A 14825-nucleotide genomic window follows, 5' to 3' on the forward strand; every position below is an offset into this window, starting at 1 on the left:
AACATGCAAACTCCACACAGGGAGGCCGGAGCTGGAATCGAACCCGGTACCTCTGCACTGTGAAGCCGACGTGCTAACCACTGGACTACCGGGCCGCCCTAGATTTATAAGATAAGATATCCTTTATTTGTCCCACAATGGGGAAATTTACAGCCCCATTTATTGTACAGTCTATAATAATATGAAAGTACCGGTATTAATTATAATTCAGGGCGGCCCGGTAGTCCAGTGGTGAGCACATCGACTTCACAGTGCAGAGGTACCAGGTTCAATTCCAGCTCCGGCCTCCCTGTGTGGAGTTTGCATGTTCTCCCTGGGCCTGCGTGGGTTTTCTCCAGGTGTTCCGGTTTCCTCACATGTTCCAAAATCATGCATGGCAGGCTGATTGAGCACACTAAATTGTCCCTAGGTGTGAGTGTGAGCGCGCATAGTTGTTCGTCTCCTTGTGCCCTGCGATTGGCTGGCAACCGGTTCAGGGTGTCCCCCGCCTACTGCCCGAAGATGGCTGGGATAGGCTCCAGCAACCATAGTGAGGATTCAGCGGTTCGGAAAATGGATGGATGGATAATTATAATTCAATGTTTTTATTTTATCAATTAAGTGGTTACTTCAAATTAAACTAGTTACAGATTATAAAATGTAAAAAGCAACATGAATTAAATATTTGTATGTACCTAATGACCCGGCATGGGTATACCCTTCCTCTTGCCAAAGTCAGCTGGGATGACAAGCTCTATATAAAATGGAAGTATGTATTGTATACGTATATGTGCAGATTAGAAGTTATAATCGTATCATCCACTATTTGCAGTAGTCAGACTAATGTCTTTCAATAATGGAACCCTGATGCACGCTAAACAAGAAGAAACACATTGTTGATGCATATGATGATTTATTTGCAGGTAATCATAAAAGAGATACTTGATTTTACGAGCGCTGAAGTGATGGGAAAAAACAGTGACTCTTCCAGTAGGTCACATGTTAGATTTGGGTTGGAGCAAAAGGGGGTTCGACTGTGGCCGTAGCTGTGTGGTTAAACCAAAGGTGGTAATTGACATAGTAGCCATTAGTGTACATGTATAGCTTCTGATCAGATGGATTGTAGTCCAGGTTGGAATACTTATCCTGGAATCGCTCAAAAAATATACTTATGTGCTTCTCTTCTTTGGTTTTAGTGTCAAACATCAAAAAGATCTCGTCATTCTGGATGTCAACTGTCCTGACAGCATAAAGAACACCACAAACCATAAAGATGTTGTTAATGGCTGGTTTATAGACACTGGTCTCCCATACTTCCTCAATCCCAAAAGATTCTTCGTTTATTTTAGCAATGACCATCTTGCCATTTGACTGATCTGTGGCATAGGTCACCCAAAGACCATTCTCATCTGCAGCAAAATCAAAGATCTGATGATCATAGTTGGCATAGGAAAAGGTTGAGCTTGCCCCCGGAATCACCCTGGAATCATATGTCATGCTGGTAAAATTATATTTAGCCAAGCCAAATGGACTGTATTTCTGATAATATAGTGTGTTGCCACGAACTATATAATTGCTGCCAAGACCATTCCACCCACTTGGAATGGTGTGATGCAGGAAAGGTTTTCTCAATACCAGATCTTTGTAGTTACTGTAGAACCTAATGTCATCGATGTAAATAGAAGAGTCTCCAGAAAACCAGTACATAGACTCCCTGTCAGGAATAGGCTTTGAATCTTTGCCCCAGCCGCCGTATATATAGGAGGTGCCTAGTTGAGCATTAAGTTGACTCACAAGGGGCTTGCTGACCTTGATGATACCCGTATGATCGCAGGAACCTTCACCAAGAGAGAGAAACATGTACTTCAATTCATTAATCCATACGCACATCTATGACATGTGTGGTAGAGCTTACCGATGTTGGGGTTGAAGATCTCTTGATGGCGTCTCTCGCACTCTTCTAGCTCCATTTGGATCTTGATGTACTCTCGGCGTGTCTGTAGAACCAAATTCGTGTCGTGGGTCTTCTCCAGCTGATCGAGGCTCTTCACCATGACTGTGATCTGAGGAAAAAAATAAATAACACTGTTAAAACTGCTGGGTAACCCAAGTTGGCTGAATAGCAAACCCTGGTTCCACTAGTGACAAACTCAATGCTGGGGTATTTATAACGAACACATTGGGTCAAGATTTTAATCCAACCAGGGGTAAAAACTACCCATTACTGATGGCTCAAAGCTATTCAGAAATGTGTTACCAGGTTATCACTAAAAAGAATGCTAATTTCATGTCCCAATTATCTCTATCAAGTGCGCTGTCCAAGTGCATCCACATTTGAGGACTGACCTCTTGGTGAAGAGACTGGAAGACGGTGCCAGAGCTTTTGAATGAAATCTTCAGCTCCTCAACCAGAGCCTCGACTTGCTTAATCTTCAACTCCATGTTTTCCAAAGTGGCATCACTATTGGCATCAGGTTTCTTTTCCAGTAGCTCAATTTCCCTTGTCAGCTCGATGATCTTTTCCGCATATTGTGTCATCTTCATCTCATAGTCCTCAATCTGAAATTATGGCGACGTCTTGTTGTCAATTGTTCTTAAACATATTTTTGTGCATACAACAAAACCCCCAGTATTGCAAGAGATACATTTCAGACCCTCCAGCAGTAGGTGAAAATTGGTGATATAAAGAGAATGCAATGCTTTTTAAAAAAAATGTTTTAGCACTCGCAAAATACACTTGTGTCACGTTGCATGGTGGTGGTGGACCCAGAAAAAGCAGGCAGGAGAGAGGAGCAGGGTGTATTTGAAGATGTGTATTGATAAAACACAGAAAACTAAATCCTAAACAAACAAAGTCCAAAGTAGCAAACAAAAACAGCGACCAACGCATGACTCAAACAAACATGACAGTAGCAAAAGCAACAATGACCCGACACTGAGTGTGCGGGCAGGAGTCCTTTTATAGGCCTGATTACCTATGACCAACAGGTGTGCAGCTGCCAGGGGAGCTCTACAGTGCCACCTGTTGGTCCCTAAACAGAATCGTGACAACTTGAATATATAAATGAAAGAAATTTTACTACACGTCTAAGATATTTGTAAAACAAATTGTCAATGTATTTTTAAAAAATGTAAGCATGAAGTGTATAAATAATATTGTACTTATTACAGTGCTTGTTCATGGGTTTAAGAGGTGGGCTCCGATTGGGTGACATGATACAACTGACTGCATGTGACAGTCTGGGCATGAGACGTAACCGACAGCAGCTTCTCATTGTGTTTATGCGTTTTGCTGTTTTTCTAGCTTTCAATAGCTGAATAGCTGATTATCAGCTATTGTTGCTCTACTTTCTCAGAGGTGAGAGCATGACAGTAAGTAAGCATACTCCAAAAAAAACATTAAAAAATCACTTAAAAATCTGCATAATGACGTGAACACTGTATTTTTCCCGCATCGGATTACCTTGGCCATCTCCATTTCCAGCTTGTGGGAGATCTGCTCAGCTGCCTGCTCCACCACCGCTAGATCTTTCACGGGAAACGTAGAACTTGGCAAGAAGGCATCACAAGTGCAAGAGTCTGCACCCCCGCTTCCAGTCTCAGCATTCACACTAAGTTCATGCCATTGGTTCAAACCCTGAAACATTGAGATTCTGTGTGGGATGCAGGCGCAAAGATCACCCCAAAAAATTAAGACATTAAACAAGATTACATTAGATAATTGAAGACATATACTTACCCCCCAGGCCAGTGTGGAGCCCAGTAGAGCAAAGACACACAGAGGGACAATCATTCTGCAACAGCCAAATTGTAATGATACTGTGGCCCAAAGCTTCTATGCTTATATAGCCCATGTGAATGTCTTAAATGATGTTTTACCTGTCCAGTTTCACAGAATTGTTTGCTCGGATACTGGTCATAATGAAACAATGTTATCTTCAGCAAACAGGAACTGTCTAAATATTTGGGCATTAGTTTGAAATTACCCAGAGGCACCAGAATTCATACGAGCCGTCCCAATGGTTGGGTGTGTCCAACAGATGACAGAATTCCCAAGCAAAAGCTTTGTTTCCCCATATGGCGCTTCTGACTGAGCACAATCTTGAAAGGTTGTCTGAAGGATTCGCACTATAATAATGAGGAATAGTGGTATAAGAAGACCGTAAATCCCTGAAGGGAAATTCAAAGTCATATGTCAGAGCATAGAGTCTAATGATGGATTATATCCGGGTGTGACTGCATGTCAAATCAATCATTCCATCATCAGGAAAACCCAATGAACACCTCAAATTGTTATGAATCACAATCTAAACTCCTATTTGCTTTATGTTTCTCTCCGGTATGTGGTTGAAAAAAGTAACAAGCCTATTTTGACGAAGTAAGGATGTCTGTTTTCAAATTTATGGGGGTAAAAGTTAAAAAGTTGTCAAATAAGTCATGTTTCGATACCTTGGAAATCAACTTAAATCCAGTAATAAAGTATTTGTACTTTCCACCACTTACTAATATTTGCTTGGTTATGTAGCAGAATGGTTTCTATGCACGAACCGTTTCCACATTTGGGCTACGACGGCGCGCTAACTTCCGGTCCATCCTCAAATGCAAAGCCATAACATTGATAGCATCAAACTACAATACACTCCCTATCTCCTGGAATGAAATCAAGTTAATGTAAATTACGTACTACATGTGGGCGTGGATGGTTGTTCGTCTCTGTGTGCCCTGCGATTGGCTGGCAACTGATTCAGGGTGTCCCCCGTCTACTGCCCGAAGACGGATGGGATAGGCTCCGGCACCCCCCGCAACCCTAGTGAGGATCAAGCGGTTTGGAAAATGGATGGGTGGATTTCTAAATGCTCCTGGTATCCAACAGAATGATGCCGATATGCTTGTGTTTATTCAGTTTTCTGAGGAAAACCGCCTCCACTGGTCAAGCTAATTAAATCGCACCAATATTGAGACACATTGTTGATTGAACATTTTAAAATGTCTCTGGATTCTTTGAGTACTTCCCCACAAGTTTCTTCACTTTAGATGTGTTGCTTTCTTGGCTTTAATCCCAAACTCCGTTGTGTCAAGACCAGGTCTGGACCTGGTCAAGTGGTTAACAGTTGGTTGTTTAAGCTTGCTGTGGCCCGTTTCTGGATTGGAACTTACAGCCCGTGCAGGGATGGACCTGCCTTCGGCAGACCGAAGGGAACAAGTCTGCAAATTGGGTTGAGAACGTGAGTGCAAGTTTGGAGACTTGGTGAAACGGTGTGGCGTCCTGCCTGCCAACACGGGCAGGTGGATGTGGCCACTGCTGGGGTTGGAGATTGTGGCACTGTTTGACATCACGATGTGGTGGCGAGAGCTAAAGAAAGTGTCCGAAAAGCGATTTGACCCAGTGGGATCTTCTTTGGTGTCCTGTGGATAGATGACCGCAGAGCCGTGTGGCGTCAGGGCCTCCACAGCGTTCTGGAAGGTCTTGAGGATGCGGTCGCTCTTATGCTTCTCTTTCTTCAGACGGGATGCGACCTTGCGCAGTTGTCGGCGGTGATTCTGCATCATCTGCTTCCTGGTATCCACCAGTCCCCTGCAGAGGAGCATCAGCATTGCTTTACAACACACTTTCGGAATTTCAACTCTCCCAATCGGAGAGACACGTGGTTGACGGCAGACAAGATGTGGTGCATCATCTTAGCTTTTTAAAGCGTTTGTTTCCCCAACCATTTTGTGCCATGAGAAATCATCATGTGTGCCACAGAAAGTTTTCCAATTTCACTGAATTAGTCCTAAAATTATTTATTTCCTCGAAATATATTTGTTCATCTATGCCAGTGTCGTATAGTGATAGATAGAACATTGAAATGCTTTTTTAAAAAATCTGCTTTAGATGGGAGAATGTACAATTAAATTCGGTATCCTCCTCTTGCCATTCATACACAGAATTTGTGTTCGGCTCAAGAGGACAAAATTCCATAATTAATAGTCTAAGTAAATTTATGAGCAAATCACCACATCACATTCAGTGTAGTTATTTTACACTATACATTTTTGATTACACTAATATTCACTTGGTTGGTTTAGTGGCTCCACTACCGCAATAGTGAAGCATGGTGGGCCCATTTTGAACATCCGCTTATAGAATTAGCTTCCTTGTCCAAAAAATGGCTACAAGACAAAATAAATTACGGTATGTCATTTAGAAAAGGTGTCAGAATTTCTTCAAGTTACTGAATAAAACAGCTGTTTTACTTCTCCAAGGCATCAAGCTAAATGTTAAGCATTAACTATGTAATCATAACCATCAATTTATATTGTGTTTATTCAGTGAAAAGAGTAAATTAACCCCAGGTGGGAATACTTAACTTTTTTTGTTTGTTTTTTACTATGTGCACAAAAATCTCTGTGCCATATAGCAACATCAGCGAATGTGTCTACATAATGTAACAGGGTCATAAATTAAACAGTTCGACGGCATCATACTATAAGTCAAACACTTATAAAACCAGTGTTTGACAACAGGATTGCCAGCACACAATGTTTTATTTCAATAAACCAAGAGGAGCAATGTAAATGAAACCATCAGTAAAAATGATGGGGCATAGTCACCTGTAGTCCACCATTCCTGTTCTGTTGCGATCGAGCCTTTGGATAAGCTCCTCAATTTGGAATCGATCCAAGGGAACAGTTGATTGCTGTTATAAGAGCAAGAGCAAATATATTAAGTCTCTGGGCTCTATTTTCGTGAAAAAGGGCATGCGTGGTAGACGTAAAAACACCCACTTTCCTGGAGGGACAAGTGTAGTTTATCATATTTTGGGAATTTTCAGAAATTTTCAAACCACATTGTGCTTTGCTCGGTGTTTTGGCGGACCAAGGGCATTTTCTTTTACACACCCCAGAGCACCTCACAATTGGGTGACGGAAAGCAGAGCCGACTTTAGACTAGGCCAAACCAGGTCTAAATTGTGGTGCAGTTGATGTAATGTGATTTTGGTGAATCTGATCCAGGCGCAGGCAGTTTCTGCCCTCCGCTGATACTGTATGTGTGGTAGATGTCATTGTATTTAATTCATAAATATGACAACATGCATCAACCCCCCTTAATCATTGAAAAAATTAATTAATTGAACACATTATTATGTGTGTATTTGCACTGGGCAGGGGAATATGGTTGTCTGTGTTGTCTATTATATTTTCATTGCCTATTTTTGGAACTTTGGAAGAACTCATTGCATCTTTTTTTAATTGCAAAATAGGATATTATTCCTAAATTCCTCAGTGAATGTTTTGTTAATCAACTTGTGAAAACAGGAATATGCAAAAAATGCATATGACTGACACTGTTGTGTTCAAGACAAGGCCAATTTGAAATGCAGTCAAATCCAAGATGATCCAATCCAAGACTTCTCAACCATTTAGTGCTCAACCCAGAGTGCATTCTTGCCCAATAAAATGCTCAAACCTGTATTGCGTTCCTGAAATCAATCACAGGAACTCGCATCGTGGCATCTTTGTCAATATTTCGGAAGAAATCCCACAGACGGAGCTTGTGTTGATTCAGATAGTCCTTCAATAGGAGCAAAATACATATAGGTGAGCCCGATTGATAGAATGCGTGTCCCAAAAGGCATTTGACAACAAGGCTTAGCGGGTTTTGTTAGCATGTCAATCAGCATTGCAAAAAATGTCACGTGACAAGAATTTATTCTTCTCCAACTACAGTTGAGTGCCAGTTTGAGAAGCTTTTTTGCTGTCAAACTGCTCCGACGTGGAGTACAATTTACGTACCAAATTCAGGTGGTTAAAACAAAAAGACTTCAAGTTTTATTACTCTCAGAAGCATCCATTGAGTCAAGCTTTTGTAGATGATGACGTCCATTGCAGCCCTCTGGATGGACTTTCCCTGGCTTTGCGTAAAATTCTGCTCTCAGATTTTGATGTTTTTGGGAATATCTGGCCTATATGCTGCATTATTTGTAAAAAAAAAAACGTTTTGAGAAATTTGAGAAATACTGTAAACTAAACCACACATTGGAATATTTGGCCTTTAAAGCTTCTCAAAAGTAACTTTTGGGAACAAAAAAACCTATTGCGAAGCAACAATTTTGCGACACTCCTCCAAAGTCAACTGAAGAGCTACAGGCAAAGGAAGAGAATTCAAACAAATAGTCCACTCTTCTGTCTGAATTATATCTCAAACAAAATACCGGTAGAAAAAAAAACAGTTTATAGGGACTTTTGGGACACCCTGTACACTATCAGTTTTGGGAAATATTACTTTCAAAATTTTCACTTAAATAAATGCTTTCACAAACTAATTATGTGACTTGTTGAATTGATGACAGACATTGGCGATACTGTACAAGTTTTCATGAGGACATATAACCAACCTGGATGACTTTCATTGGGTCGATGTGTTTTAATGGTTTCTTGGCAATAAACCCTCCAACACCTGCATATTGTACATTCACACCAGGATGCTCTTTGCATGTCACCTCCAGCAGATGTAAAAAGTTTTCATTGACCAACACATTCTGCTTGGTTGGGGGACCCGAGGTGGAAAATGTAGAAATAATTAATGTCAATGAGGACTTCTACTATTATTAATATGTCGAATGGATGTGAAAAGATGCACTTACACTGATATTAATCTCCTCCAAGGAAGTTTTAGGCATTTTCTTTACCATATAGACCAAGGACAGTGCTCCCTCTACTGTTAGTGAATTGTAAGCCAGCTGGAGGAGAAATTAAAAAACACGATATTGGATAAGACAGCACAGAATGTAGACTATATAACTATATATTATTATTATATATAATAATAGTATATTATTATTATATATAGACTATATAATGTAACTATTTTACTCACCATCAGCACCTGCAAGGTGTCGTTGTACTTAAGGCCCCTGCAGAGCATGCTGACACCTCCATTGGTGATACGGTTGTTGTTGAGATTGAGGTGCACCAGAGTGTGATTGAATTTCAGAGCCTCGCCTATTGCGAGGGCCCCTTCATTCCCAAAACCATTCCATGATAGGTCAAGGTGCTTTAACATCGTGTTCACCTAAATATGAAGAAAAACAATATTCCACTCTGAAGTCCGTTTCTGTCCCTAAAAGTGCACTCTACCCCTTGTGTGCGAACACGATTGCTCAAGGTCCACGTTTGATTTTTTTAAACAGAGAGATGACCCAAGTCATTTGTAAATGATGTAAAAAAAATTAAAATTAAAAATTAAAGGTTGATGTGAGATTTGTACAATTGTTTGTTTTAATAATAAATGGGCATCGGGGACATGACATTTGGATTGGCATGACAATAATTAGAGATAATTATTAAGACACCTGTTTGAAATACTTCCACAACAGTCTACCCCTAAAAGAACAATGAGAGTATGATGTAGGGCCAAAGGTATTGTCATGCAGTGATCGCCCAGGTACCTTGAGTCCAGCACTGAGAGCAACAGCTCCTTTCATTCTGAGTTGATTCCAACAAAGGTTCAGCACCTCCAGACACTCGTTGTTTGCTGTAAATAGGACTTCACGTTGTAAAAAGGACTTCATGTTTAACTATCCACACAATGTGACAGCATGGAGGTGAGTTAGTGTTCGCATACCTAACAACAGTCCTAGATGCTCGCCTCCTCGTCCACAAAACTTATTATGGCTGAGGTCTACTTCCTTCATACTTACATTGACCTTCAAGTAAAAATGAACGCAACTTAAGAATAGAGCACAAGGAATTCTGTCCGGTGTAGATGGATCAACTACTGTACTCACAGACAAAGCCTCTGCAAAATACTTTGCATCATCGTCTGTAAATCCATTTCCTTGTTGGATGAAAAAAAAAACATGACAATGATGAAATCTTGACTCTATCTCTAGATAGATAGATAGATATACAGTGTACATTACCTGAAAGTTTGATCGATTTTAGTGAAACGCTGTCCAGCAAAATTTTACCCACATGCTCAGCTCCAGAAGAATGAAGATGGTTGTCCGACAAGTCCTAGAAGATGTATACATACACAGATGCACAGACATTTATTTATTATTTATCAATGATTATTATTAATAGTTTCTTGATACCAAATGCTGAATGGTGAAATTAGCTTTCAGCATCTCTGACAGGTCCTTGGCTCCCTCTGCTTGGATGTAGTTGTCTGCCAGTTCCAGAATGTTGAGATGCGTGTCACTCTGAACACAAAAGACTCATCATTAATGTCCATCTGTCCATTTTCTATCGTGTCTATCACAACTGACTTTGGACAAAAGGGTGTGCTACACCCTGCACCGGTCGCAAAGCCAATCACAGGGCACATGTAGAAAAAACAAGCATTCAAACCGGTGGACAATCAGCTAGTTCAATTAACCTAACATTCATGTTTTTTGGAATGTGGGAGAAGAAGCAAACGCCACACAGGAAGGCCGGTGCCGAGATTCAAACACTGACTCTCAGAACTGTGAGGCTGACGTGCTAATCAATAGGTACATTTTAAATGTGTTGCTCATAGTGACATGATCACATTTTGCGACTCACCACCAAGGCAATAGCGAGTGCCTTGCACCCCAACGGTCCAAGGCCGTGGTGGTTGAGGGTCATGGTGCGAGAGTCGAGGTTCCGGATGAAGTAGGAGACTGGAACAACACCCAGCAGCTTGCAGGCTTTTAGGTAGACATCAGCTACAGATGCTTTATTGCTTCTGACTTCTTGTTCTGTTTTATTGAATGCACAGTGCATCAAACAGCAAGGAGCATTTACAGCGTGACATGGAAGGCAGATACAAAGGCAGTGCATTAGATAGTGAAAGAACATTTGGATGAATATAATGTTCAGAAATGCATTCGCTGATCCAAAAATTGTATAATCGGGATAATCTGCGTTTAAGAACCCATGGTATAATGTGCTCACCGTCTAAGTCTGCGCCAAAATCCTCCTCCAAGCCTCGTCTCAATGTTGTCGCTGGATCATCATCCTCTAAAGAGAGGGACTCAAAAGACAGAGTTGACATTTGCGTTAGCCGCGAAACTAAAAACGTACAGTACAAACAAGAAACAAAGACTTTACTGTCCTAAATGAGGCATAGTTTTCATGAATGCCAGAGTCTGTGAAGTGAAATAAAACACCTTAGTGTAATTCTATCTGTCAGCCAACATGTGATTATTATTGCATACCACCTAAATAATGTACATGCATCTTGGACTTATTCAGAGTCTGACTAACTAGAATTTCATGACATTATATTTGCTCATTTCATTGTATATACTGTACAGTATATATTCATTCATTCATTCATCTTCCGAGCCGCTTGATCCTCACTAGGGTCGCGGGGTGCAGCTGTCTTCGGGCAGTAGGCAGGGGACACCCTGAATCGGTTGCCAGCCAATCACAGGGCACACAGAGACGAACAACCATCCACGCTCACATTCACACCTAGAGCGTTCAATCAGCCTGCCACGCATGTTTTTGGAATGTGGGCGGAAACCGGAGCACACGGAGAAAACCACGGAGAGAATATGCAAACTCCACACAGGGAGGCCGCAGCTGGAATCGAACCCGGTACCTCTGCACTGTGAAGCCAACGTGCTAACCACTGGACTACCGGGCCGCCTGTACAGTATATAGAAAAATATTAATGCCGGCATATCAAGGGACCACTGAATGCTGTATATATAAAATATCCCACAAAAGTGAGTACACCTGTCATGATTCCGTGCTGTATAGTCTTCAGCGGGTAGCAGGAGTGAACCTTCCTTTCTGATGCCAGGGCCATAATTCCTCCACAGCAATGTGAAAGACTCATCACCACTTATCGCAAATGCTTTATTTCAGTTATTGTTGCCAAGTTATTGCCAATCATGAGGTTTAGGAGGCAATTCATTTTTCATATAAGGACAAGTAGGTTTGGGTTTTTCTTCTGCCTCAGTAAAGGACATTGGTACGGTACTGTGATGTCATGGGTAAAACAACATAAAAACTCAATGACCCAGCATTTCTATCCAACACGCCTTGTCTCATTCATTATATGATTAGAGAGACAACACAGGTACTGTACTAGAAACTGTATTTTGTATTTCCTTGCGTTGTCTGTGTGATATTAAAATTGGTTTGATGACCTGAAAACTCTAAAATTACAGTTGGGTTGAGTTGAGAATTGGATACATGTGAAGTGTAAATTCAGCAAAGCCCGTTGGGGGATACTTTTACTCAAATAGGGCAATACTTAAATATAAATAAAATAAAAATATATTAGCCTATAAAGTGCTGTGAATGCAACAACTGGGGACACCCCTTACTTAAGATGGAGAAAAAAAACACTTGTAAACTTGTGTGTATACATGTTCAAGGTTGAACTTGAGCAAACTGTATTACATGCATATACTGTACTGTTAACCGCGTTAACAAAGCCTGCACTGCTTTAGTGCAAGATAGTGATTTGCACTTGCATTAAGCATGGTTTATCCGATGATTATAAACTTAATAGTTAACTGTTCAATTAAACCCAATGAGAACGATCACCAAATCTGGTTCGATGTTAAAAAAAACTAAGAACATAGTTAAGTACAGCTAAGCTTGCGAACATTTCTCTGGTGAGTTCGTACCTTCAGTGCATTGACGTTTCCTTTAATGTGGAAACTTATAATTGAGCCTCGTACCGTGTACTACTGTGGAAAACAAAGGCTATCAAGTGAGCTCCGATCGCGCACGCGCAAACTGGAGAAAACAAGCATGATCGGCTTCCTGTTATTTTACGCTCTGTATCCGCTATCACGTTACTTGCTTAGACGACCCTGGGGTAAGCACAACTGGAAAGAAAGCATGTGTCTGCGTTGTATATAATGCAAACATTATGTTCACCTTTGTCCAATGGGTGGCGATACAAACACGGCTAGGTCGCTAGCGCTAAGTTTATAATGCATTTTGTTTGCTGAATTGACAGCTATTGTCACATGCGCGAGTTAAAGTTGTTGTTTTGGACACAACGTTCCCTCGCACAAAGTAACCCTATCAATGCGTTACTGTAAAAAAAAACCGCGGGTGTGGAGAAAGTACTATTTTAGGTACGCAAGCAGTCGAGGTTGTGGGAGAGGATATGCTAACTCGTTAGCCTGCACCTGATAGCAGAGCTCTTTGCTTGTGACGTCACGACGACAGCGCGTGGCAATGTTTTGAGGCAAGTGGAAACACACTAAATTGAAATTTACATACAAGAAACATATTCGATAGGCCTCTCATTCGATAACAAAATAATTGACTGGATAAAGGTGTTAACTATACTGTACCACATTTAACATAAATGATTTTGTTTTGTGTGCAAAGTCGTGCACAACCTTTGGAAATTTGGCCAAACACGATTAGTAGTACATTATTTAATGAAGCAACCAATTATTCATTAATGCACTCCCTTAAATTAAAAATTGCTATGCATTTCCTTTTTTTAAAGCCAACAAATCGTGGACCAAAAAATTCTAACCATGACTTGTTCTTCTTTTCTTTTCGGCTTTTACCCTCAGGGGTCGCCACAGCGAATCAGTTGCCTCCATCTAACCCTGTCTTGTGCATCCTCTTCTCTTACACCAATGACCTTCATGTCCTCTTTCACTACATCCATAAACCTCCTCTTTGGTCTTCCTCTCGGCCTCCTGCCTGGCAGTTGAAGACTCAGCATCCTTTGACCAATATATTCACTCTCTCTACTCTGGAGATGTCCAAACCATCTCCATCTGGCCTCTCTGACTTTCTCTCCAAAACCTCTAAAGTGAGTTGTGAGTTGAATGTACTCATTCTCATTCCTGATTCCTGATCCTATGCAACTTGGTCACTCCCAAAGAGAACCTCAACATCTTCATCTCTGAAACCTCCAGCTCTGCCTCCTGTTTTTTCTTCAGTGTTTCCAGTCCAAAGAGCATGGCTGGTCTCACCGCAGTTTTATACACCTTTCCTTTCATCTTAGCTGAAACTCCTTAATCACACATCACACCTGTCACTTTTTCCCAGCCATTCCAGCCTGCCTATACATGCTTCTTCACCTCTTTTCCACACTCTCCAGTGCTCTGGACAGTTGACCCCAAGTACTTAAAATCCTCCACCTTCCTTATGTGTAATCTCACTCTTGTGCTTGGGTCCCTCTCATTCACACACATGTACCCCGTCTTGCTGCGACTGACCTTCATTCCTCCCTGAGGTGAAGGGCAAACCTTCACCTGTGTAGTTTCTCCTCCCTCTGTTCCTGTCTAACATCTTCTTCCAGCCTGTCCATCACCATAGTGAATAAGAATTTATTAAATGACTGTTAATTCGCGCACACATATTGTAAAAACACAATTTTTAGCGAGCAAATTAAAAAATATATATTTTTTAATTCTTTTATTTTTTTAATTTTTTAAATCCCAAAAGTTACTTAGGTAAATGTCTCGCAGTAAATGTAATGCATCACTCTTCACCTTTGTCAAGAATCCTGCACTTTGTTGCCCTTCTGCAGCTGTCAATGGCACGTTGGTGTGTGAGAGTGCTGCTGCCACAAGCCCGATGTTCAAGTCTCCGAAAATTCCGCCGGGCCGACAGCTCAGCCAAAGACATTTGTCAGCAGGACAAAAGGAGAAAAAGGAGAGCGAACAATTATCCGGGAAGGTAGACAAGAGCTCCGATAAAGAAAACAAGACACCATATGGAAAACGGGAGCTACCTGTCAGTTCCAAACACACCAAAATGGAGGCACCTTCAAACATGAGTGAGGCCCGATATGCAGTGACGGGGAAAAATTCAAAGGGAGAAGAAGACAAAAAAGAAGAAGAAGAAGAAGAAGAAGTTGAGCAAATGCACGATGGACTTAAGCAACCCAACTGTGAAGAAAC

The 14825-nt window shown here is 41.1% G+C and overlaps 2 protein-coding genes across 2 annotated transcripts; both read right to left on the reverse strand.

Annotated features, from left to right (window-relative positions):
• Positions 1-872: 872 nt before the first annotated feature.
• On the reverse strand, positions 873-4660 carry LOC127615290 (olfactomedin-like). Its single transcript, XM_052086975.1, has 5 exons — positions 3719-4660; positions 3443-3616; positions 2326-2538; positions 1895-2042; positions 873-1817 (listed from the first exon to the last, which is right to left on the reverse strand). The coding sequence occupies exons 1-5, from the start codon at positions 3770-3772 to the stop codon at positions 982-984; spliced, it is 1425 nt and encodes a 474-aa protein (XP_051942935.1). The 5' UTR covers positions 3773-4660; the 3' UTR covers positions 873-981.
• Positions 4661-4854: 194 nt separating this feature from the next.
• LOC127615289 (leucine-rich repeat-containing protein 74A) lies at positions 4855-14738 on the reverse strand. Its single transcript, XM_052086974.1, is given in 15 exon segments — positions 4855-5022; positions 5025-5554; positions 6574-6659; positions 7430-7534; positions 8358-8501; positions 8607-8702; positions 8840-9034; positions 9411-9496; positions 9587-9668; positions 9750-9799; positions 9885-9978; positions 10059-10166; positions 10510-10685; positions 10882-10960; positions 14415-14738. Coding segments are annotated over 15 exon segments (2178 nt in total). The 5' UTR covers positions 14700-14738; the 3' UTR covers positions 4855-4960.
• Between the last annotated feature and the right edge of the window lie 87 nt (positions 14739-14825).

Source organism: Hippocampus zosterae, chromosome 14, assembly GCF_025434085.1.
Source record: "Hippocampus zosterae strain Florida chromosome 14, ASM2543408v3, whole genome shotgun sequence".
Classification (NCBI taxonomy): Eukaryota; Metazoa; Chordata; class Actinopteri; order Syngnathiformes; family Syngnathidae; genus Hippocampus; species Hippocampus zosterae.

Excerpts from the sequence above, each read along its gene's own strand:
- LOC127615290 (XM_052086975.1), bottom strand. The coding sequence starts at position 3,772 with ATGATTGTCCCTCTGTGTGTCTTTGCTCTACTGGGCTCCACACTGGCC. Across the intron at positions 2,539-3,442 it reads TGGAAATGGAGATGGCCAAG|ATTGAGGACTATGAGATGAA; the intron begins GTAATCCGATGC and ends CCATAATTTCAG. Across the intron at positions 1,818-1,894 it reads GATCTTCAACCCCAACATCG|GTTCCTGCGATCATACGGGT; the intron begins GTAAGCTCTACC and ends CTCTTGGTGAAG.